At 42.8% G+C, this 25,626-nt stretch overlaps 1 protein-coding gene across 1 annotated transcript in view; it reads right to left on the bottom strand.

Moving 5' to 3' along the window:
- Positions 1-25,626, bottom strand: part of LOC126199504 (uncharacterized) — a 108,015-nt gene that overhangs the window by 47,407 nt on the left and 34,982 nt on the right. The window contains exons 4-5 of the mRNA XM_049936427.1: positions 19,067-19,235; positions 9,027-9,308 (exon numbers count right to left, since the gene is read on the bottom strand). Of these exons, the coding sequence (XP_049792384.1) occupies positions 9,027-9,308; positions 19,067-19,235 (451 nt within the window). The remainder of the gene's footprint in view (positions 1-9,026; positions 9,309-19,066; positions 19,236-25,626) is intronic.

Raw genomic sequence — 25,626 nt, forward strand, 5'->3', positions numbered from 1 at the left:
TTTAATTTTTAATTCTTAGCTTGAGCATGCCTGCTCGAAACTTTCACTATTGCCTTCTTGTAATGTAGCTTTACAGTTGTTGAAATTTTATTCTGATTAAGATATCCTTAGAGTTGTCGAAAGTTAGGTCAATGTATTAAAAAATTATCTGCATCCGATTGGCCATGTTATTTCTCCTTTGATTACTGTTGTCAGTAGCAAATAGAGTGCCTAAAAAACGGCCCTCACGGCCCTCACTTGCACAGACAGCAGTTTAGGGGTGAGGACAACGATAGTGGTGCGGACTCCCTCATTAACGGTAGGAGATGTGCATCCCCAAAGGTGAAGACTATGCACAAACATATTTTTGTGTAACTTGCAGGTTACAGCTATGGGGTCGGAAAACAAATATATCAATACGACTAATAGTTCGACAAACAGAGACATTCAAAGTCAATAGTTTCTTACTAGAGAACCGGAAATAAAATAGTCGCGTTATAAATGTGTGGGAAATCTTATTGGACTTAACTGCTAAGGTCATCAGTCCCTAAGCTTACACACTAGCTAACCTAAATTATCCTAAGGACAAAGACATACACCCATGCCCGAGGGAGGACTCGAACCTCCGCGTTATAAATGATCAATCAAACCAAATCAAATCCAATCATGGAATATCAGAAGGAAACCTGAAAAAAAAACAGGTAAAAATGTAGTGTAGCAGATAGCCTCACTTTTTGCGGTACTGACAATATAAAATAAAGAACACGTCGTGTGGAAATTGTCAGTCCCCTGACAACTACTTGATAAATACTGCTTAAATATAAAATTATCTTTTCCTACTGCAGCGTCTTTCCAGCATCAGTGAAGCCTTTGGAAATACTTGTAGTTATGTTTTCCCCTCCTTCTCTATTCTTAGTTTCGTACTTTCTTTCATTTGTTGCTCGGCGTCACACACACCGCCTATTTGGTTATGGTGGATCTTTTTTAGTCACTTGAACACTGCGTCTGTCCTTTGAGCTTGGAGCAATTGGCCACCAGCAATCCCTGCGTCCACAGGCACTGTTGTCCACGTTCGCCTCTTGAAGGTGGGCCACACCTTTTAGTTTTTCTCCTTTTTTGTTGCAATAGAGTCTTACAACACAATGAAATTTTCGCTTTGCAGTTGAATGTGCGCTGATATGATACTTCCCTGGCGGATTAAAACTATTTACATGGGCATTCGAACTCGGGACAGAGCAAATGTCCCGGAGTTCAAGTCTCAGTCCGGCACATGGTTTTAATCTGCCAGGAAAGTTTCAGATTTTTATGCATTTAAAATAAAATACAAGTTTCGAGCAATGGTAATATAAATAAATTGTTTGATGATTTAGAAGAAAGAACTGAAGATGGGATTGGTGACAGACGTTAGAGACACCACCTTGGTGCCTGGGGATGAATACCTCGATATCTGCCGTCGAGCCGTTGACCTCAGCACCATATATATGATTACGTGTTGGTGGTAGCGTCCGGTCACGAAAACTGATAAGAGTCGGGAGAAGGATGCGACGGTCCGTCGGTACCTTTGGGCCTTCCGAAGCCTTTTCGGCCAGAGGTTAGGTGTAGTCAGTGGTAGAACAACTGGATTAAGCTAGATCCAGTTTGTTAGGTATAATACAAGTAGTGTTTGTAGTGGCTTAGGTGACAACAAACCGGCACTGTTTACAATACTATCTTATGTTCAGTTCTGATCGATGTTTATTTATCCCACGAGGAATATAGTTGGCGTCTATGTGCCTGGAACTCATAGTCAGTTAATATTTCTCTTCTTCTCCTTCTTCATCCACTGTGTGTTCTATCGTTTTGTGTATCTCGACCTGCCCTCTTTATCGCCTAGTACCTATTCATTGTAAGTTGTTTTAAACGTTTTAATTTGCTAATTTATTTATATCATCCACTGGATGGCCAACGGCTTTTAGCAGTGGTAACACCAGTACCCGTCAGATCTAAGTTAAGAGCTGTCGGCCTTTGGTAGCTCTTGGACGAGCCTGCCGAACACTGATGACAAGCAGGGAGCACACAGCCCTTGTGGAGCCAACTGGGGAGCTACTTGACATAAGTAGCGGCTGTGGTCATGGAAACTGAGAATGGCCGGGAGAGCGGTGTGCTGACAACATGCCCCTCCATATCCGCATCCAGTGACGCCCATCGGCCGAGGATGACACAGCGTTCGGTCGGCACCGTTGAACCTTTCGAGGTCTGTTCGGATGGAGTAAGGCAAGATATCCATTGAACAACGTTCCTAATGGCTTCGTATATTTGGCGTTCAGTGGTTAGATTGTGCAACTGTGCTGTGTCTCTAATGATTGTGTGATTCCAGCAGAAGAGGATTTTGTCTCCTGGTGTTCCTAATCCCCAACACATGTGCAATTTGGAGTCCGACTTAGACACACGAGTTTTAAGTGTGTAGGTTAAGAGGTGCACTATACCGTAGCTACGATCGGAAAGTTTCAGTCTTAATCTTTCCGAGATGGGGAAAATGTATTGACTGTTGGTACCTTATCTCTGATCTCCCATTCATCTTGCAACGTCTCGATTCACCAAAGTTGGTGCTTGTTGTCACAAGCTACATTGGTTATAAGTCTAACCTGATCTAGTACATCCATCTTTAACCAGCACGTTGCAGTCCGATATCTGATAGCAATATCAGTCGGGTTTATTCCACAAAATACAGATAGCGCTACCGCTGAAGTGGCGCCAAACGCCTCCGACAGCCTAAGCAGGACACTCCTTTGCCCTTGTCTAAAATACGTTCTGCTTGGGTGGAAAGTTAATCGTGTGTCCATGTACTGAATTTAAGTCAAAGTACTGATTCGAAGAGTGTGCAACAGTATGTTTATGTAACTAGTAGAGATGGTCTGTTTTCGACCATTTCTAGCCGCGCGAGATTAGCCGAGCGGTCTCAGGCGCTGCAGTCATGTACTGTGCGGCTGGTCCCGGCGGAGGTGTGAGTCCTCCCTCGGGCATGGGTGTGTGTGTTTGTCCTTAGGATAATTTAGGTTAAGTAGTGTGTAAGCTTAGGGACTGATGACCTTAGCAATTAAGTCCCATATGATTTCACACACATTTGAACATTTTTTTGACAATTTCTAGAGCGTTATTAGCTGCATCCCTCTATTAATTGTCCTTGTCTAAATCCGAAATTGTGTGGGCTGAAACCTCAAAGGTCTCTATCAAACTATAAGCGGCTGCACAGAACTCTTTCCGACGAGTGTTTGATCATTACTGCGTTAGAGATTTTTCCATGTTGTATGTAACCTGCCTGGCCTTAGGCCGTCTTTTATTAGTTCTGTTTATGTGATCTGTGGTGCTTGTCTTTTGAATATCTCTGGATACACCGCGTATGGACCTGGTGCTTTTTGGTCCAATAGTACTGTTATTGGCACCGCAAGTTCTTCATGTGCAAATGCACGAGTGACTGTTGCTGTATAGAGTGTGTAGGTCTTCCCTGAGTGTGTTTTATTATGTGTCTTAGTTAATGACATCATTTGGGAGGAGTTTAACTCAACAGAAATCGCGTTGTATTTCTACATCCTCTAGTCATTGTACCGCCATTCTGACATAGGTTGGTATACAAGTTCGCAATGTTTTTTCTTTCGCTTATTAGCATTCCTGTTGCTATGAGTTTATTTATCGATTGTGATTTTTTATCTTTAGTTCGGTGTTTCTGTTTGAGTTGTTATATTGTCATGTTGTCATTTGAAGATAGTGATTTGAGCTGTGGACGCTAGAAAATGGAGTGCTAAGTGAAGAAACTGGAAGATTTTTAAGATATTCTTCTGTTTTTCAGTACAGGGATGACAGCAGCGGAGGCAGCCAGAAACATTTGGGTAGTGTATGGGGATAATGCCACTGGACACAGCACGGCAAGAAAATGGTTTTCTACACTTAAGGAGGATTAGTCACTATGCGCGTTCAGGAAGACCTTCGGGGTTTGATGAAGATAGTTTAAACGCATTAATCCACAATGATCCACGTCATATACTCGATAGCGGGCAAATGCGATGAACTGTGATCACTCCACCACTGTCCGACATTTTCATGTAATGGCGAAGGTTCAAGAATCGATTGTATGCGTACCGCATGCTCTAAGCCAAAATCAGAAAAGTCTGTGGGTGGCCTTATGTGCATCTCTACTCACTCGTCATCAATTCACTCGTTAACAACACCGACCAGCCGTATCCTGTATCGTTACTGGTGACAAGAAGTGGTGTCGTTATGTTAATATAAGGAAAAGAAAGGAATAGTTGAGGCAAAAGAAAGCAGCATCTTCCCGTAGAAAGACCTGCACGCACCCAAAAAAGTGGTTCAAATGGCTCTGAGCACTATGTGACTTAACATCTTAGGTCATCAGTCCCCTAGAACTTAGAACTACTTAAACCTTTCAAATAACTTCCGGGAATTCAGCCAGGTAACACTTTCAGCAACCGCCGATATTTCGGCGGGAGAACACTCCGCCATTTTCAAGGCAAACTGCAACGGACAGGCGGCGTACATGCAAATTTAATACCTCGGTTCTCCGACAGAAGCAGGAAAGATAACACACACACTGAACACTAGTGCCACCAAAGATGACCAAAGTCAGAGCTATCGATAGTGAGACTATGAATTCGCAGGTGATGCAGCATTGACTCTGTTCCTCTGTTTTTTGACAAGGGAGAGAGCCGGATTCCAAACAGAGTTTAAACAGAAACCTCCATCCCTGTTAACGAGGTTGCTCGCTAATTTAATCTCAACTGCCTCCCTAATGACACTGTCCCAATAGCTGGACGTGCATGCCAATATCTCGGTGTTATTATATCTACATCTACATCTACATCTATACTCCGCGAGCCACCTTACGGTGTGTGGCGGAGGGTACTTATTGTACCACTATCTGATCCCCCCTTCCCTGTTCCATTCACGAATTGTGCGTGGGAAGAACGACACATGGGGTGACCAGTATCCAAGCAATGTTCGGCAATACCAGATCTATTTGGCTGCTGTAATCGTGTGTGCCGTTTATGCTCAGTACATCTGTCCTCCACGGTCCTGATAGTTTGACCAATATATGCCATGCCGCAGCTACAAGGAATACGATATACACCCGCCTTACGCAGTCCAAGATCATCCTTAACGGAACTCAAAAGTGCTCTAATTTTATATGGAGGTCGGAAAACACATTTCACATCGTATTTCCGTAAAATACGACCGATCTTATTGGACGTGTTTCCTACGTAAGGCAAAAAGGCAGTAGACTTAGGTGTTGACTCAGAATTATCATCAATCACCCGATGTACAGTTGGTCGATAGCGCAACGCACGTTCAATCTGTCTATCACTATAACCATTTTGACGAAATGTAACTTCAAGGTGGGACAGCTCAGCTGGCAAAGTCTCAGCGTCAGAAACGACATGTGCCCTGTCTATCACTTAAACCTAACTAACCTAAGGACATCACACACGTCCATGCCCGAGGCAGGATTCGAACCTGCGACCGTAGCAGTCCCACGGTTCTGGACTGCAGCGCCTAGAACCGCACGGCCTCCGCGGCCGGCTGCACGCACCCACAAACGATAATATAAAATGAGTCTGGTGGAACAGCGGCGGTTTGGTGTATTGTGGATTGCTTCCCCGAAGTGTAACCATCACTGCTGACATTTATAGTCTACAACTGAGACGTTTTGCAGACGCAACCAAGAGCAACCAACAGGAAGACTATGTGAAGTTATGCTACTCCACGATAACAACGGCACGCATTCTGCTACACTGACGAAAATCACTATACAGGAGTTGGGCTGGGAAATCATTCTGCACCCAACTTAACCACTTGATCTTTGCGTCCTCAGATTTTCGTCTTTTCCGCTCTCTGTCGAACAAGTTTCAAGAAACTCCCTTTCCGAGCCCTTCGCCTCAAAACCAAGTGATTTCCAAAGTCGCCCAATCGAAAAGCTACCCTAGGGTTGGCATACAGTGGTAAATAGTGAAAGAGACTGTATTGTTGAAGGCTAAAGTCTCTGTCATGTGTATCTGTTGTGTTTATTAAACTTATAGAAAAACGCTACGAACTTACACACCAATGGTTCCCCACCTGGGGGTAATTACACCCTGAGGAATTTTCTGAGGGTTGAAAACTAAACTATTCGATTCTGTTTGTCACTGAACTAAATTATTTTAAAAAGATCATTACTACTATCAAATTTTACAAGACTCTAATATTGATTACATAAGTATAAATATTTTTTTTTTTTTTTTCTGGCCGCTGTGGTCTCGCGGTTCTAGGCGCGCAGTCCGGAACCGTGCGACTGCTACGGTCGCAGGTTCGAATCCTGCCTCGGGCATGGATGTGTGTGATGTCCTTAGGTTAGTTAGGTTTAAGTAGTTCTAAGTTCTAGGGGACTGATGACCACAGCAGTTGAGTCCCATAGTGCTCAGAGCTATTTGAACCACTTTTTTTTTTAATTATTTTTTCTCAGTCAGTAGCATTAATGCAATGGAGGTTACAGGTTCTTCACATAGTCCATCCGTTAAACACGTATGTTGTGCTTTGTCACGTACATAAGTGATGATAAAACTAAGACACATACGTAACAAATACTAAATATCTCAAGAAAATGTCTTCTCCAAATTGTAAATAGTACCTGCAGTAGTCCAGCAATTGCTTCATTACTCGCTTCGAAACCGATAAATGATTTAATTGGCACCACGACACAGCAGAAACTACACAAGGGCTACTTAGTGAGATTAGATATAAATCATTAACAACCTGAAGTCGTCCAATTTCTGCCAGTTCAGAAGTAAAGAGTGCAGCAGTGGAGTGATTTACGAACAGTAAGTGTAGGGCACACATCTGAACTTGTTTGATTTTAAATGGGGTTGCAGTGTGCATGTGAAGCAAGTGTCGCAATGGAGAGGAGTAATGCAGGGGCAGTGTGTTTTGTGTATCCTCACCGTGATATCTTTCATATTTCACCATTTTAAAAATAAATGTGCTCCAATAAAAGTCTTTGATTGTACTGTATAGTTAAGTGATAAGGTTGGTGGTAATGTGGGGGAGGGGGTGTGAGGCCAATAGACGGCAGGGAGGAGGGTGGGGGTAGTATCTGATGTCTGATTGCACTCAGTGACAATGATCTAAGAAACGTTGGGAACCCCTATTATACACCAACCCAGTATGTACACCCCCTACGTTCTGTCCTGTATGTGTTGCCACGAATTGTTTCCAGTAACGTTTTCTGGTGTCATAGAGCTCTTTTTCTTAAGGTTTCCATGGCGTGCCGAGATGCAAAATTCTCAGTTGTCTGTCTCTATACTTGTAGGCTCTCTGGTATAATTTTTGTTTTCCTCCCACGTTCCTTTTTAGTCTTGTGAGCTCGTCTGTCCATGTTGTTGTGAGAAAAACGCAGAGGTGTGAGGGATTATTTCTTGGGAATCCGAAAAAAACAGCAGTCCTCGCCTTACCAGCTGCGAAAACGGTCTTTGCCTTCTTTGGTGCACTTTCCCCAAGCTTTTGTCCGTTGTTTTGACTGCCGTTTCGACTCAGGTGTTTAATGATGGATGCAGGTTTTACCAGCAGCCACAAATCGGCGCTAAAAGTCTTGCGGGTTGTGATTAAACATCACCAGATGTTGTGTTGAAATGTTGTGCTGGATGCGCTTTTGGTCGACTGTGGACAATCACGGCAACCACCTCGCACACAGCTTCTTCACAGCCAATTCTTCGTGCAGGATTTAATGCATTCGCGCAGTAGAGACGCCTACAGCCTCAGAAATCTCACGAATTTTTATTTGGCTGTCACGCACTACGATATCATGGATAATGTTAACGGTCTCATTTGTGGTGACCTCAATTGGAAGGCCGGAGCGTGCTTCGTCTTCGCTGCTTTTTCGACTTTAAAATCATTAATCCAAAAATAAATGGTGTTCAGTCAGGCGCAGAGTCCGTGTGAACTTTATCCAATTCTGTTTTGATCTGTGAGGCAGACGAACCCTTCAAATGAAAAGTTTAATAACAACAGGAAACTCGGGTTTCTCCATTATCAGTCGAAGTCGACACAAGTCCTTTATACAATTCGTGGAATAATCAAGCCTACGAACCAAGAAGGCGCGGAAAGAATGTTCCACTCTTTCGGGAAACTGAACAGACTTATCGGACCACCCTCATAAATGGGGGTACGGAATGAAACAAAATTCACCTACTCTGGAACGAGCCACCAGATACCTCATGCACCCCACAGCGAAATAATCAGAAAGTAAACAGTTTTTTAAGTTGCATGAGCAGTCATACTATAATTCTTAAATGAGCATACCGCCATTTGACTGTATTGTTGTTTTTTTTTTTAAATTACGACCAAAGTTTCGGCCTTTTATGTCATTTTCATGTGGTTGAGTTTATGTCATTAACATATTTTGCAGGACATCAAGCTCAAAATTGGCCATAATTAAGAAAAATATTCGCTCTCCATCACATGCCAGATGTAAAATCATCATCTTGTAAAAAGGTCAGTGAATAATAGTGGGAGCATGTCATGTTTAACAAAAACAGATTTATTTTGGAATATACCAACCAACAGGTTTACTTTGGTGTTAAGGACATAAATACAATCAATTTTTGATCTAAAAAAGCACATAATTTTATAATCACTTAACAAAAATATTCACATTGGAGAATAAATAAAAACGAAAACCCACTGACGATGGCACAATGGTGCCGAAACATGTTTGGGTACTGAGAAAAACGGTGTTTTGCATAACTGGCGGACCTCACATCCAACAGTTTTAACTGCAAACACGGCCAATACAAGGAGCTGCAAATCAAACTGATAGATATAAATTCAGTCACTTGAAAATGCCATAAAAGGCCGAAACCCGGGTCGTAATTTAAAAAAAAAGCAATGCAGTCAAATGGCGGTGTGTTCCTTTAAAAATGCCCCTGAACAACCTCTGAAATTTTGTCGGTGGCCTTCTGATACACTCTGTAAATAACAAGTAAGTGAAAGAAGGAAGGTGCACGAAGCTAATCACTGTGCTTTACCTTGGCCTGCAGCCCAGCGTGGGGGCGCCCTACAGAGCCAGGTGGCGGAGGCCCACAGCGGCTGACGAGCAGGTTGCTCAGCACGAAGGCCTCCGTCTGGCCGTACCACTGCGTCAGCGGCCGGCCCGTGCGCGCCTCCAGCCACGCGTGCCTCTCCGCGCTCAGAGCGGACCCTCCAGTGACGCACACACGCACCTGCTGCACTGCCGACCTCAGCCGGCCCTCGGGACAATGACGAGCCAGCGAAATCCACTGGTTCGGCGGCATGAAGATGACGGTGGGCTGCGAAAAGACACTATCACGTCTAGGGACCCAATATCGAATGAATACCTACAGTTTTGTAAGAAAATGAAACGTCTCCAACCGTCCTGACGATGATGCTTTCGGTGCTTCAGTGCACCATCTTTAGGACTTAGTTGATGCTCAAGGGGTTGTCACGGTCAATACACAGGGTGGTCCATTGATAGTGACCGGGCCAAATATCTCACGAAATAAGCGTCAAACGAAAAAACTACAAAGAACGAAACTTGTCTAGCTTGAAGGGAGAAACAAGATGGCGCTATGGTTGGCCCGCTAGATGGCGCTGCTATAGGTCAAAAGGATATCAGCTGCGTTTTTTTAAACAGGAACCACCATTTTTAATACATATTCGCGTAGTACGTAAAGAAATACGAATGTTTCTGTTGGACTACTTTTTTCGCTTTGTGACAGATGGCGCTGTAATAGCCACAAACATATGGCTAATAATTTTATGATTCAAATGGCTATGAGCACTATGCGACTTAACTTCTGAGGTCATAAGTCGCCTAGAACTTAGAACAAATTGAACCTAACTAACCTAAGGACATCACACACATCCATGCCCGAGGCACGATTCGAACCTGCGTCCGTAGCGGTCGCTCGGCTCCAGACTGCGACGCCTAGAACCGCGCGGCCACTCCGGCCGGCTAATAATTTTAGACGAACAGTTGATAACGGGTAGGTTTTTTAAATTAAAATACAGAACGTAGGTACGTTTGAACATTTTATTTCGGTTGTTCCAATGTGATACATCTACCTTTGTGAACTTATCATTTCTGAGAACGCATGCTGTTACATCGTGTTTACCTGTAAATACCACATCAACGCAATAAATGCTCAAAATGATGTCCATAAACCTCAATGCGTTTGGCAATACGTGTAACGACATTCCTCTCAACAGCGAGTAGGTCGTCTTCCGTAATGTTCGCACATGCATTGACAATGCGGTGACGCATGTTGTCAGGCGTTGTCGGTGGATCACGATAGCAAATACCCTTCAACTTTCCCCACAGAAAGAAATCCGGGGACGTCAGATCCGCTGAACGTGCGAGCCATGGTATGGTGCTTCGACGACCAATCCACTTGCCATGAAATACGGCATTCAATACCGCTTCAAACGCACGCGAACTATGTGCCGGACATCCATCGTGTTGGAAGTACATCGCCATTCTGCCATGCATTGAAACATCTTGTAGTAACGTCGGTAAAACATTACGTAGGAAATCAGCATACATTCCACCATTTAGATTGCCATCGATAAAATGGAGGCCAATTATCCTTCCTCCCATAATGCCGCACCATACATTAACCCGCCAAGGTCGCTGATGTTCCACTTGTCGCAGCCATCGTGCAGTTTCCGTTGCCCAATTATTCCGGTTTACGTTACCACTGTTGGTGAATGAAGCTTCATCGGTAAATAGAACGCGTGCAAAAAATCTGTCATCGTCCCGTAATTTCTCTTGTGCTCTGTGGCAGAACTGTACACGACTGTACACGACGTTCAGAGTCGTCGCCATCCAATTCCTGGTGCACAGAAATATGGTACGGATGCAATCGATTTTGATGTAGCATTCTCAACACCGACGTTTTTGAGATTCCCGATTCTCGCGCAGTTTGTCTGCTTCTGCTGTGCGGATTAGCCGCGACAGCAGCTAAAACACGTACTTGGGCATCATCATTTGTTGCAGGTCGTGGATGACGTTTCACATGTGGCTGAACACTTCCTGTTTCCTTAAATAACGTAACTATCCGGCGAACGGTCCGGGCACTTGGATGATGTCGTCCAGGATACCGAGCAGCATACATAGAACACGCCCGTTGGGCATTTTGAACACAATAGCCATACAACAACACGATATCGACCTTTTCCGCAATTGGTAAACGGTGCATTTTAACATGGGTAATGCATCACGAAGCAAATGCCGCCCACACTGGAGGAATGTTACGTGATACCACGTACTTATACGTTTGTGACTATTACAGCGCCATCTATCACAAAGCGAAGAAAGTGGTCCAACTAAAACATTCATATTTCTTTACGTACTACACGAATATGTAATAAAAATGTAGGTTCCTATTTTAAAAAACGTAATTGATATCCGTTTGTGCTATGGTAGTACCATCTAGCGGGCCAACCATAGCGCCATCTGGTTTCCCCCTTCAAGCTAGACAAGTTTCGTTCTTTGTAGTTTTTTTCGTTTGATGCTTATTTCGTGAGATATTTGGACCGGTCACTATCAATGGACCACCATGTATAGGATGCATGAGTGGCCAACATAAATGGTTTACACAGACTACCTGACACTGTGATGTCGCCTCTCCAACCATGAAATGTCAATTGTCGGCTGTAGGTGTTTCATTTTCTTACCATAGTGAATGGCCGTAGTTCCCCAGGCCTCCAGTCAAAAAGATGGGCTTACAAAAACTATCTATAGTACTCAAAAAAGAAGCGTGATATAAGACAACAATAGTATTCATAAAGGAATCGATAACTTTAGGTACAGATGCTTATCTTTGCATAAAAGATTACACAAGGTAAATCACCTAAAAAATGCTCCGCAGATACTACGGAAATGGGAAGTGTTGCTGATGTGCGGTTTTCACACATGGATTGGTAGTCACGGGCACTTATCATTAACAAATCAACAGACTGCAATAATACTTAGAAAGTGAATTTTTTTTGTACAAAACATACACTTTTTTTAAATGGAATAGTGCCTATTGATTAGAGTACATTAGAATGCCAGTGGTGTCTGCTGAAGGATCCTGGTGCGAGACGTTTACGAGACATCGTATTTTGAAACGATTCCACACCGACACTTGTGAAATACCTGTAGTAGCACACGCTGAAGAACAACAAGTGTGTACACTCGTTATGTGGATTCCGACTAGTAACGAGACAATTTACCATCACAGGTCGTGTTCAAAATTACCACCAGCAGCGGCAATACACGCTTCCAGTCTGATATGGAACGACTGCTGCACACACTTCAGTGGGGACGTCCGAACAGGCTGTAGTAATACGCCGTTGCATATCACTGGGGCAGCTGGTATGTCTTTGCAGATAGCGCCTTTCAGTTTTCCCCACATGAAAATGTCTACAGGCGTTAAATCCGACGAACGGGCCGGCGAAGGTACAGGTCCTCTGTCCAATCAAGCGATATGGAAACAATTCGGGAGGACATGTGTAGTGCTTCGTGCACTATGGGCTGGACAGCCAAAATGCTGATACCACGGGTTTTTCCTACTATGTGGAGGAACGTCTTCCAGCATGCCTGGAAGATGGTTTCTTAGGAAGTACGATACTTGCGCGAATTCACTGTCCCGTCTACGAAAAACGGGTCTATGAGCTGATGTGTGGTTTTAGGGCGCACAACTACAGTGGTCATTAGCGTCTATGAGCTGATGGTTCACTATCCCACACTGCACGCTGACGGTTCATCTGACGAAGCCAACCGGAGTTGTCAGGAGACCAATGGCACAAGTTTCAGTGACATTTGTGGCCACGATCCGTAAATGTGGATTCATCACCAAACAAGATAAATGACAGACCTGGAGTAATCTGTCTTAATGCCCATGTACAGAAGTTGAAACGATTCTCATAATCGTTACCATACAGATGAGGACGGAAGAGATGTGGTAGGGATGGATCCTGTGTCGATGGAGAATGCGTAGGACACTTTCCTGACTCCTGCCACTTCCTCGAGCGATTGTGCTGGAGCTATTGTGCGGATCAACTGCAATAGCAACAAGAACATTAATTTGCCCCTCTACAGCCTCACTTGTTTTATTCTGTAATATTGCCTAGGTGTTACACTAACACTCACGTAAGTGGTTGAAAATGTTGATAAATAACTGCTGAGATGGTTGACGTCTGTTGAGGTACCTTCCTACAGTTTCCATACACCATGAGCACGTCGGGTTTTTCCGCATTGGTAAATCCCATCGTCCACTCACGACCCACTGCTTGGTCTGTCAGACACTAACTGACCAGCAAATCGCATTGCACTCAAGGAAAACGCAAGCACGCTGTAAGCAAACATAGCAACACTGTACCTAGCAACTTCGCAGGCAAACAAGTGGCGGTGTGGGATCTTTTCAAAATACGATATCTCGTTAATAACTCGCACTGAAATCCTGCAACAAATACAACTGACATCCTAATTTACCCTACTTTTAGTTTGTTAATGCCAATAGACATTGTTCCATTTAAAACAGTGCATGTTTCACAAAAATACACTTTCTAAGTTTTTTTACTATCTTTTTATTGGCTAACAATACGAGCCCTTGTCTGTCAATCAGTTATGCGAAAACAGCTCGTCGGTAGCACTTTCCATTTCCGCAATATTTGCAGTGCAAGTTTTAGGTGATTCGCCATGCATATTCTGTGTCGCCTCCAATCGCTCCATTTCTGTTTTCAGAATCTATCTTAACAGGGAGAGATAGTTTTTAAATACAGAGAATTTGATCAAGCAATATTTTTAATTACTGATTACAATTTTTAAACATTAGGATATCAAAACAGAACATTACAGAACAGATTTGATCAAGCAATATTTTAAATTACTGGTTACAATTTGTAAACATTGGGATATCCAAACGTGAAATTACAGAACAGATTATCATAAAAACAACTCAATAGTACCCTAAACTAGATAAATTAAATTTTTCCTAAGCTTTCCATCTTCCTCCGCAAAGCCGTTCAAAAAACAGTGTTCTATCCCGTCGTTTTGATGCTAATCCGTTACGTCACTTTTACCATATGCTCCTTTCGTTTGGAAACAAACGCCGGAGGGGACTCAAGTCGCTGGAGTTTTCAGGTACTCGTTAGCAGCTTATACAACTGGTGGAACAAACCTTTCATCTCTCTAAAAGACTGGCGTACAGTGCTGACGCACATGTATTGCCAAATCAAGGCTCACTACAGCTTTCTGATCAACGAGAGCAGGTTCGAAAGAGGCGACTGCTCCATTTTTTTTATTTATTTATTTATTTTTTTTTTTTTTTTTTGCTGTGTGAAAAATTACTGCTCAAAATGGTTCAAATGGCTCTGAGCACTATGCGACTTAACTTCTGACGTCATCAGTCGCCTAGAAGTTAGAACAAATTAAACCTAACTAACCTAAGGACGTCACACACATCCATGCCCAAGGCAGGATTCGAACCTGCGACTGGGTTCCCTGTTGCTGCTGCCAGTGGTAACAGCAGGATTACTTTATGAAAAACCTCTTATTGTAGATATTGCCCCAGAACCAGATCCGGCCTCCTTAAAATGCATAGTTTTGACTCTTGGATCCAGCAAACAGGATATCGTAGCCGAATGATTAGCACCAATCTATCTAAATACGCTTGTTTAACTCACCCAGAACAGTGTTGTCGGTATTGCTATCAGGTTAACTTAAGCCGTTTATTTGCGCTTTGTCGTGTCCTGACACTATAGTTTCTAAAATAACAGATTCTCGGTTTTTTATTGCTGCTATTTCCAGTAACATACGTAGACCGAATAAAAATTGCAAAATTCTAGTGACTGTGAAGGAGTGGAAGATCTCTTCAATATGGGGTCGAGGCCGCGGCAGAAATCGGTCTCCTTGCGTGCAGCGAAGATGGCGAAGGTGAAAGAGGCGGGCACGACGCCGGCGAGAGTGAAAGGTCACAAGCTGATGACTTCCCTGCATCGTCACTTTTGGATAGTATCAGTTTTTCTCCCTGAAGCAACCACAATATTAAGGGGCCAGTAATTACCTCAAGTTTATAGCACGTCAATAAATTATAAGTTTTTAAATCAAATTTACCTTCTTTTACAAGGAACACTGCTGATAATAAGCATACTTTATCACTTACATCAATGTAATATACACTGACAGAAGAAAATCACAACACCAAGAAGGAGTTGTGCGACATAGGTAACTTGGCAGGCGTGTTTCTACATCTGAAAGATGTGTGTTCAAATTTCGCGTCACTGGCATAAGGGTGGAGCCAGTAGCGCAATTATGAGGATACATATCAGGTTTGAGCGTTAGTTACCTTCGGAACTGGACGTGGTGTGTTGACGTTAGTTAAGAATGTCTTTAATGCGACAGGCACCATTACCAACACATTGTTAAGTTCGAACGAGGTCGTGTAATGGGGCTACGAGTAGCTGGATGTTGCTTCTGCAACACTGCAGAAACGCTTGGCAGGAATGTAGCCACTGTACATTACTGCTGGCAGCAGTGGCTCCAGTCGGCCACTTCACGCTACCGAGAGGGAAGGCCATCGTGTTCAGTGTGTAGCTCTGGGGCACCATGCTGCACCTCCAGCAGCAATCTGAGCAGCTGTTCTCACCACAGCGACACAACGAACGCTTACAAACGGGTTACTTCAAGGGCAGCTCCGAGCCAAATGCCCTGTAGTGTGCATTCCACTGACCCCAAAAACACTGCCATTTGCGAGTTCAGTGGTGTCAAGTGAGAGTTCATTGGAGAGCATGGAGAAGGTCTTTTTTATTTACTGATGAAAGCTGGCTCTGCCTCGGTGCCAGTGCTGGCTGTGTGTTGGTTAGAAGGACGCCAGTTGGGGGCCTGCAATCAACCTGTCTGCGTGCTAGACCCACTGGACTTAAGCCTGGACTTATGGTCTGGGGTGCGACTTCATATAAGAGCAAGAGCACTCTCGTGGCTATCCCACGCACCCTGACTGCGAAATTCAGTCTGGTGATCGAACTGGTGTGCTGTCATTCACGAATAACAAAAAATGGCTCTGAGCACTATGGGACTAAACATCTGTGGTCATCAGTCCCCTAGAACTTAGAACTACTTAAACCTAACTAACCTAAGGACATCACACACATCCATGCCCGAGGCAGGATTCGAACCTGCGACCGTGGCAGTCGCGCGGTTCCGGACTGAGCGCCTAGAACCGCTAGACCACCGCGGCTGGCCACGAACAACATTGCAGGGGGTGTTTTCTAACACAGGGTAGGACTTGCTCACATATCGCTGTTGTAACCCAAAATGCTCTACAGAATGATGTTGCCTTTGGACGCTGTATCACCAGATATGTCTCCAACCGAGCACAAATGGGACACCATCGGACAACTCCAGCTTCAAGAACAAAAAGCATTAACCGTCCCTGTATTGACAGACCAAGTGCAACGGTCAGGGAACTCCACCCCACAAACTGACATCCAGCACCTGTTCAGCACAATGCATGCACATTTGTATGGCCTCCTTCAACATTTTTCCGCTTACACCGGTTATTAATGTACCAGCATTTCACATTTCCAATGACTTATCTCGGGCTTACATTAACCTATTATTTTGCAATGTTAATTACTTATTTACGTTACCTAGACAAATGTATTCCGAAATTTCATTACTCTACATTAATTACTATTTGGTGTTGTTTTTTTTTTCAACAGTCTATTACAGACATTTTGCTGCACTCCAAACCTGATGATGTTTTTAAATTAAGTATCCTTATCCGACTGTCATCTCCTCGGAGTGTGGCAGAGCTTACTTCTGGCACCACTTTCTCTTGCCTCCTTTCCTGTTCCATTCCCTGTCTTTCCATTCCTCTTTTTGCATCACTCTTATATCGATGTCCTTCCTCACTTATTTCTCCCTATCTTTTGGCGGACCGTTCTCTTTTCGTTAGATTAGTTTTATGGGCATTAGGCCGTCGTTCAAGGCATCTTTCTGAACCTCACATTTCTTCCCGTAGCGCTGGAGACGTCATCTGAGGCTCTAAATACTCAGATAAGTTTCAAACATAAACAAGCTCAGAAAGCCTAACTGTTTTTCCATATCCATGCAAAGATCACATCTGTATCTACATCTATATCTGCACTCTACAAGCTACCTTACGGTGTGTAGTGCAAAGTGCCTTTGGTACCGATACTTTTTACCCCTTTTACGAATCAGGAGTGGAAAGAACGACTGCAGGTAAAGCTCGTGACGTCATCAGACCGCTACCTGAGACCGTGGAGCCATTTCGAGGGGTGTGATAAAGCTTGTAGTGCGGAAAAATTGGGGTGTCGCTTCATTCAGCACTAATGGCCACAGCTTGTCTCCTTTCAGTAAAACTGATACTGTCAATTCATCCGTGTTTCGAATACAACGATTGCTCTTGTGCTCCTTAACTCGGGTATTAATGCTGAGATACCTTTAAATATTTTTTCATATCAATTTGCTTTCAAAGGGGCAAGAAAGTCGGTGAGCCAACTTTTGGCGTGGTTATGGATAATCTATTAAGCGCAGTTGGACAATTTTTAAGAAACAGCCCTTCAGAGAGCCAAGCAAAGAACTTCTTATTGGTTTCTATACGTTGATGATATTTTCATTATAGGACTCACTGAGAAACAGAAAAGACTTTTCTGAATTATACTAATTCGATTTTAAAGCTCACCATGGAAAAAAGAAACAGGTCAGCTTTCGATAGTAGATTTACAGGTACTACGAAAACGAGACGGAAGCCCACTCACAACGATAGATAACTTCACAAAAATTGGAGGAAGAGCTCCATCATTTAAGTATTACGGTGAGAAGAAATGCTTACTCTGACAAAGAGGTAAATATGGTGAAACACCTTAAAAGTGAAAAACAGTCAAGTGAACAGAATGTTTCGCTCCTATTCCTAAAAAAAGTCACAGATAATACTACCAGAATTCTAAGAAGATACTGTATCAGCACTGTTTAAACCAGCGAGAACGATGCGTGAATATTTCAACATTGTTCCTCCACAAGCACTTCGTTTAATCAGTTTCCTCATTTTCCCATCTCTACTACTTATATGTGAAGTCCCGTGCTGTTTCCACACTTCTAAGTTTCAATCAGGTGTATAGCGATCTTGAACCAGAAGTGGACTGCAATATCACATCGTTAGAAAAAACAGTCTAAACTATTATTATTATTATTCAGGTAAATCGCCTGTCGACGATCAAATAAATTAAGCTTTGGACAAAGTTTTACGTCCAACACAGCAAGGATTGTTTTTTAAGTCAGAAAATAACAGATGATATACTGGACACACGCTCTGTCTAGTTGCATAACTGTTATGCAGGTATTTGTGATGAGTTATGGTTTAGATAAATGTTTCGAATCGCTTCCAGAACCAAAGGAGATATTAAATAGTTCGAAATTTAGGCTAAAATAGTTGTTCGTAAATGACAACCAAGGGTCTTCGTGATTTACCAACATCGGTGCACTATATATGACAGAGGCGTCAGTAGGAACAGTGTATCAAGTGAAATGTCTGAACCGCGCTATGAACCGAGCAAATTGCTAAGCAACATCCGGGCTAAGCACCATAAGAGCGTACCGCTCAGTGCCGTTTTTGGCAAATCACATCAGTACTTGGTAGGCACAAACTCTGTAACACAGAATGTAACACAAGGAGACAGACACATCTTGTTCATGTTTCAAGCAAGACCCGATGATAGGTTTCGAACTGATCTGTTTTGATACATAAAAACTATCTTCAGAAGTCGAAACCGAATTTTTCTTCGTTTGGCTGTAGGTCTGATTCCCAAACGATGGACAGAATCTAAGAAATTAAATTATACTTTGATAAAGCATTGCTGTATAAAGACGGAGCAGACCAGCATGAAACTTGACATGAGACTGGGAACAAAACAGCAACCGAATGTGGGCAGCAGAGTGCACGTAGCAGCTTGTTTGGTAGTTTAATTTGCTTTGACAGTTCTCTATCACAAACAAGTTACTGTGTTTGAATTACTGGTTTTTAATTCAGTCTGGTCTAACCTTGTGTCTCTCTATGTCCTCCAGAACTGCTTCAGGGCTGAAGTCCGACGTAACAATGCATCTCATTCCGCTGCTCATGCACCAGAAGGTGTACGCTATCCCGCTTATCCAGTATAAGCCCGTCGTGAACAACATGACGTCTTCTCCTCCGAAAGGGGCGTCGCTGCGACTGTAACAATTATGTGGTTACATAGAGGACAAGTCATCTACGTAAAAAGTCAGAATGCGAAGGTTATATTTACCTTGTAAATTAAAGGTAGATTCAAACGCATCAGTTCTTAACTGCAAAAACAGCCACACTTGATATTCAGTCTCTGTTGGTCCATCATGGCCAGGTGACATCGGCTGGTGGGTACTTTTCAATGTCAATAAACTTCACCAACACCCATATACTTTCAGATATTTTAATTTAATCTGAAAGCAACTACATTCGGCAGTTCATTTTGCCGTCTTCAGGCCCCATAAGCTTTTATCCAAATAAATGGACTTATCGTATACGGCCATAAAACACTGGATATCGTGGATTACAATCGTTATACAACTCAGAGTTGCTGTCACGTCTTCGTGTGAAGCATTTGTCTAATGATTGGAACTCAAGATATCCTGTGTTTTGTGGCGCTATCCGATAAGTTCCTTTATTTAGATAAAAGCGTATGGGGCCTTAAGATAGAAAATGAGTTGCCGAAACTGGTTGCTTTCAGAATAAAATAAAATATCTTAAAGTATACGGCTGTTGAAGCTTCTTGACATTGAAAAAAGAAACACTTGATATTTGTCGATTATAGATTAGGAAATGAGACACTTAAAGAAGTAACTGATGATGGTTGAAGTAGAGTGGATATAAAATGTAGACTGGCAATGGCAAGGAAAGCCTTTCTGAAGAAGAAGAATTTGTTAACATCGAGTCTGGAAGTATTTGTATGGAGTGTAGCCAAGTATGGAAGTGAAACATGGACGATAAGTAGTCTGGAGAAGAAGAGAATAGAAGCTTTCGAAATGTGGTGCAACAGGAAGAATGCTGAAGATTGGATCGGTAGATCACATAACTAATGAGGAGTTTGTGGCACAACTTGACTAGAAGAAGGGATCGGTTGGTAGGAGATGTTCTGAGGCATCAAGGGATCAACAATTTAGTATTGGAGGGCAACGTGGAGGGTAAAGATCGTAGAGGAAGACGAAGAGATGAATACGGTAAGCAGATTCAGAAGGATGTAGGTTGCAGTATTTATTCGGAGATGAAGAGGTCTGCACAGGATAGAGTAGCATGGAGAGTTGCATCAAACCAGTCTCTGGACTGAAGACGACAACAACAACATAGCGCCATCTACTACGAACGGAAAACAATAGTTTGAGTAAATCGTTCGTGTGTTTTTGGCGTAGATTACGAATATGCAATAAAATCTGAATAATAGTTTAAGTGAATCATACTTTTTTTTTGCGTAGCTTCCGAATATGCAACAAAATCTGGCGATGTGTTCCATCGGAAAACACAAGGCTGATCCCGTCCACGCCGGAGGGGTGGTTAGGAAGTGGCCAGTCGTAGCCCAGACACATGTCCCGTTTACTAATAGTAACTTTTCACCCAGAACATTTTTTTCGTGCAATGCATCGTTTTTGAGATACTTGTTGTCTTAAGTTAAAATAAACATCCGGTATATTAAATCCAAGTGTTTCTCTTTTCTCAAAAAACTGAGAAACATGACCACAACTAAGACCAAAAATAACCTTTACAAAGTGGTACAGAAAGGAGTCAGATATGGAATAAGTGTGTTGAGCAACAAATATTTCCCAAGGTTTCATTACTTCGGAAGACGTTGAAGAAAAAGGTTCTGTTTTTCTAAAACACTGCCAACCAGGTTGCCAGGTGGCTGACACGCAATTTCCATGTGACACATGTTTTTTTCATTTTACATTTTCAGAATCGTAGTAGGTGACGTTGTCTGACTGTCTTATATCTTTTTGTTTAATGACATTTCCTTCTGGCAAAAGTTTCTCCGTCTTGTTATGTTTTCCATTGTGTATGCGGCTGAGAAACTGTTTACTTCAAACGGAAACGTTTGTCATATTATTGGTTGTACTGACATAACGTGTTAACACGTTCGCTTGCAGACTCGCTAGATGTAACTTACAAATTATGCAAGATACACGTTTGTGCAAAGGCTTCAGCTGTCCAACCGCAGCTTCCCTATCAAGCAGTGGTGTTCACGACGGAGCACCCACCACTACCCTCTCTGCCTCTCCTACCATACGGTGTGCGCAGTTAATGCTCACTTTATTAGGTGCGCACTCTAGCTGAATCAGTCCATGATTCAGTCTGTGCCCTGCATCTATTGGTTTAGCACACTAGTCAGCCTATATGTGCTGTAGTCGGTTCCTGAGTTGATCACCCATCTGTCACTAAGCAACGCAACATACAAACTTGTAAGCCGTCGCTTGCTTTAATCATAAATATATGCCTGTGTGATGTTAAATGTTATTAACTTCACATACAGAAAAGTATTATCTTCTCAATAACCTTCAAATCGTGAGCTACACCCTTAATTTTTATATATGAAGTTAGTGAATTTAATGATGGCACTTTTGTTGTCTCTGCCTGCGGTCCCTTCCAGAGCTCAAAATAGAAATCAGATTAATTAATTTAATAAAATTGAAACTTAAAATTCTGGTTTACCTATGTACGACCACAATAAAATAAAAACAATGAGTAGTTAATGGAGTATGAATCAGAAAAGTGGTGTATTTAAGTTTACAAAATTATGATGAGTTTTATAAATCCTACAACAAGTTCATAAATTTTACACAAAAAAATGGCAGACACAAATTAGAAAAGGGATGGCGTTAGACTGGCAAAGCATATATTGGGGTGGAAGCTATATAAATTCTCCCTGAATTAATCCCTTTTACAGCGCAATCGTACTTTCTTTACATGACTCCATTGTGATGCCTAATTCTATTCACATTAAATCAACTACGACGAAATATACCATAAAATACAGTTCACCAGAGAACAGGTAGCTGTTAATATCATTTAACAACCCGTTCGCTGGTCTAGCCAAACAAATAGGACTGACAAGCACGATGGCGCATGCTGGAATTCTCAAACGCCGGACGACCTCCTCAGCACGAAAGAGTTCACCGCCCTGACACGCGATATGCCTCAGATGAAATGCAGTTCCACTGTCAGTACAACTGGGAACTGCCACTGGCTCTTAGTCCACCCACGTCGCAACCACTAGGGAAAAACTTGAAGTTCTGCATCATGGGAGAACAGAAGACGCAGAAGGTAAAGAATCACAACCACTTTCCACCAAGTATCAGCACGCGACCTGAATTAGCAAAAATGAAACCGCCTGCACATTGCACAAACCAATGGAACTATCCTCTACTCACTGAATCTCCCCTCTTGACTGTTCTGTCGGCCTGGTAGCCAATCCAGACACAGCACCGGGATTCCCACCACACTGGAGGAGCAAGCCTCACTTTGCACATCCTGAAAAGTGCACTGCAGTGTCCTTGACTCAGTACTAATTTGAACATGCCGCAGTTAATGTCGAAGTACTGGCGAAAGTAAGAGCAATGACACACCATCAAATTTTGTATGAAGTTTAACGAAACCATTACTACGACTGAAAAAATTTTCCTTGTGTACGTGTGGGAAATGATAATTTTGATTGGTTACTTTTTTGGATATTTTAGTACATGAAAAACGAAACGGGAGTTTGGGACACACTTTATGCTGTAATGTGGACCTCTATTTCCATGCTACTACTTGTCATTCACCACACCAATACATGGGAGGTTTACGCTCACTAGTCAAGAGAGCTCATGCTATTACGAATTCCGATAATTTGGCTCTAGAACAGGTTTATTTTAATATTGTTTTCAGGCAAAATGGATATACTAATCATCAAATCGGTCATTCTTTTCACTTTAGACCACCATGAGAACCAACAATGGTCACATGTAAATCAGGTGTTTTTTTACTCTTTGCAGGGAGTATTTCATCGAAAAATTCAAGAATCCCCAGAAAATACGATATTAGAAGTGTCTTTTTGCCTTTGACAAAAGCTAGAGCCCTTCTTGGCTCAGCAAAGGTGATGTGGGATTTAGGAAGTTTGGAGAATACAAAATTCCCTGTAATTGCGGAAAGGCCGAAGTTTGGAGTACCGCATATAAAATTCCCTGTCATTGTGGAAAGCCGTATATTGGAGAGACTATTCGTTCAGTTCATGGCCGATGTGTAGAACATCAGTGTCGCACACATTCCCTCCAACCCGAAAAATCTGCCGTCGCTGAATACTGCCTCAATGAAGGGCGTAATATGTCATTTAAAGAGACGCAGATTATGGCTCCTGCTTCCTTTTTACTGGGATTGTATGCTTCAGGAATCTATCGAAATACGATTATCCGATGTCATTATTAACAGAGATAAAGGTTTTCCTTTCAGCAAGATGTAGCATCCTATTTTATCAGATATAAAAAACAACGGCCTGGTTTTCGATCGGCTGCATCTCAATTTGCGATTCATTGATTTTGTAAGTTTCTACCACCGGAGGCGCTGCAATTCTTCGCTTCGCAGAGGGCAGGCTTTTCGTTTTCATGAATAGGCGGTGGCCTGTTTCCGGGATATAAAGGAGCCGCTTGTATCTGATGTTAGTTCTAGCATAATTGTTCACCTGCAATCTCGCCTGAAGATGGTGGCTGGTTGGACCTTCGAAATATCGTGTCCTCAGGACGATGAAATCCGGCCGCATACCCTTGAACAGTATCAACTGTAGGAGCTGAACAAGACAGTTTCCTTTCCCCGTTACTTTTTATAGTTGTCACGGATGAAGTTAAGAAAGGAATGAAGCAGAACAACACTAAGGACACAATCATGTTTGCTTTTGCTGGTGATGTAGTAATTTGGAGTAATACACAGTGTAAGAAATGCAGAAGACATTGGTGACTTTTGATGACCACCTGAAAATTTATGGATTAAGAACGAGTAAATCAAAAACGGTTGCAGTTTCAATCAAGAGGCAGAACAAGAAAGGAAAAAATAAGAGTAGAAGATACGCAGCTGGACACTACAAAGAGCATCATTTCAAGCGATAGCAGGCTTCAGCATGAGATCAAAACCGAACTCAAAAATCAGTTCATTTCTGCCATCAGTCTGCTGTGGAACGAAAAAGTCCCCTTAAGATCGAAAAAGCCTCTCCTTCAATCATACTTTGTCCTCATAATAGCACATGACCAGCGCAACAACCAGACATGTCGACGAAAAACTGTAGTCACCAAAAAGGAAGTTGTTGCGATATATGGTCCAGAAAACTAGGAAGAATGGAGTAATAAGTAAAAAATAGGGGAAGAAGCTGGAGTGTACGCAGCCTTGAAAAGAAAAATTACAAGGGTCTCTTTAAGATGGTTTGTCAAACGAATGGACCAGAGAAGCATAGTGAAACAATTGACTGCACATGGCTGTGAGTGCAAGAAGATCAGTGGGAAGATCAGGAAATAGACGACTGGATCAAGTGAAGGACGACTGCCGTGAAAGAAGTTATGAAATACCTCCTAATATCATATCGGACCTCCTTTTGCTCAGTGCAGCATCCCGACGTGGCATGGACTCAAAAAGTCGTTGGAAGCCCCCTGCAGAAATATTCCGCCACACTGCCTCTATAGCCGTCCATAATTGCGAAAGTGTTGTCGGTGAAGGATTTTGTGCACGAAGTGGCCTCTAGTTAATTTCCTATAGATATTCGATGGGTTTCACGTCGGGCGATGTAAGTGGCCAGACTGTTCCCTCGAGCTGTCCAGAATGTTCTTCAACCCAACAGCGAACAATTGTGGTCTGTGACATGGCGCATTGTCATCCATAAAAATTCCATCATAGTTTGGAAACATAAAGTTCATGAATGGCTGTAGATGATCTCCATGTAGCCGAATATAAAAATTTCCAGTCAATGATCCAAGCAAACACAACCCTCACCATTATGAAACCACCACCACTAGCTTGTACAGTGCCTTTTTGACGACTCGGGTCCATCGCTTCGTGGAGTCTGCGCCATACTCAAACCATACCATAAACTCTTACCAACTGAAATCAGGACTCATCTGACCAGGCCACGGTTTTCCAGTCATCTAGGGTCCAGCCGAAATGTTCACGAGCCCGAGAGCGGCTTTGCAGGTGGTGTGCTGTTAGCAAAGGGACTTGCGTAGATCGTCTGCCGCCATAGCACATTAACGTCAAATTTCGCCACGCTGTCCTAACAGATAAGTACGTCGTACGTCCCACCTTCACTTCTGTGGTTATTTTACGCAGTGTTGCTTGTCTTTTAACACAAATGACTCTACACAAATGCAGTTGCTCTTGGTCGTTAAGTGGCCACCGTCGGCCACTGCGGTGTCCGTGGTTAGAGGCAATGTCTGAAATTTGGTGTTCTCGGCACATTCTTGACACGGTAGATTCCGGAATATTGAATTCCCTATCGATTTCCAAAATGTACTGCTCCATGCCTCTAGCTCGACCTACCCCTCTGCTTCCCGCCGTGTGGCCACAATCGCGTCGGAAACCTTTT

The sequence above is a fragment of the Schistocerca nitens genome, chromosome 8, assembly GCF_023898315.1.
Source record: "Schistocerca nitens isolate TAMUIC-IGC-003100 chromosome 8, iqSchNite1.1, whole genome shotgun sequence".
In the NCBI taxonomy this organism is placed as follows: Eukaryota; Metazoa; Arthropoda; class Insecta; order Orthoptera; family Acrididae; genus Schistocerca; species Schistocerca nitens.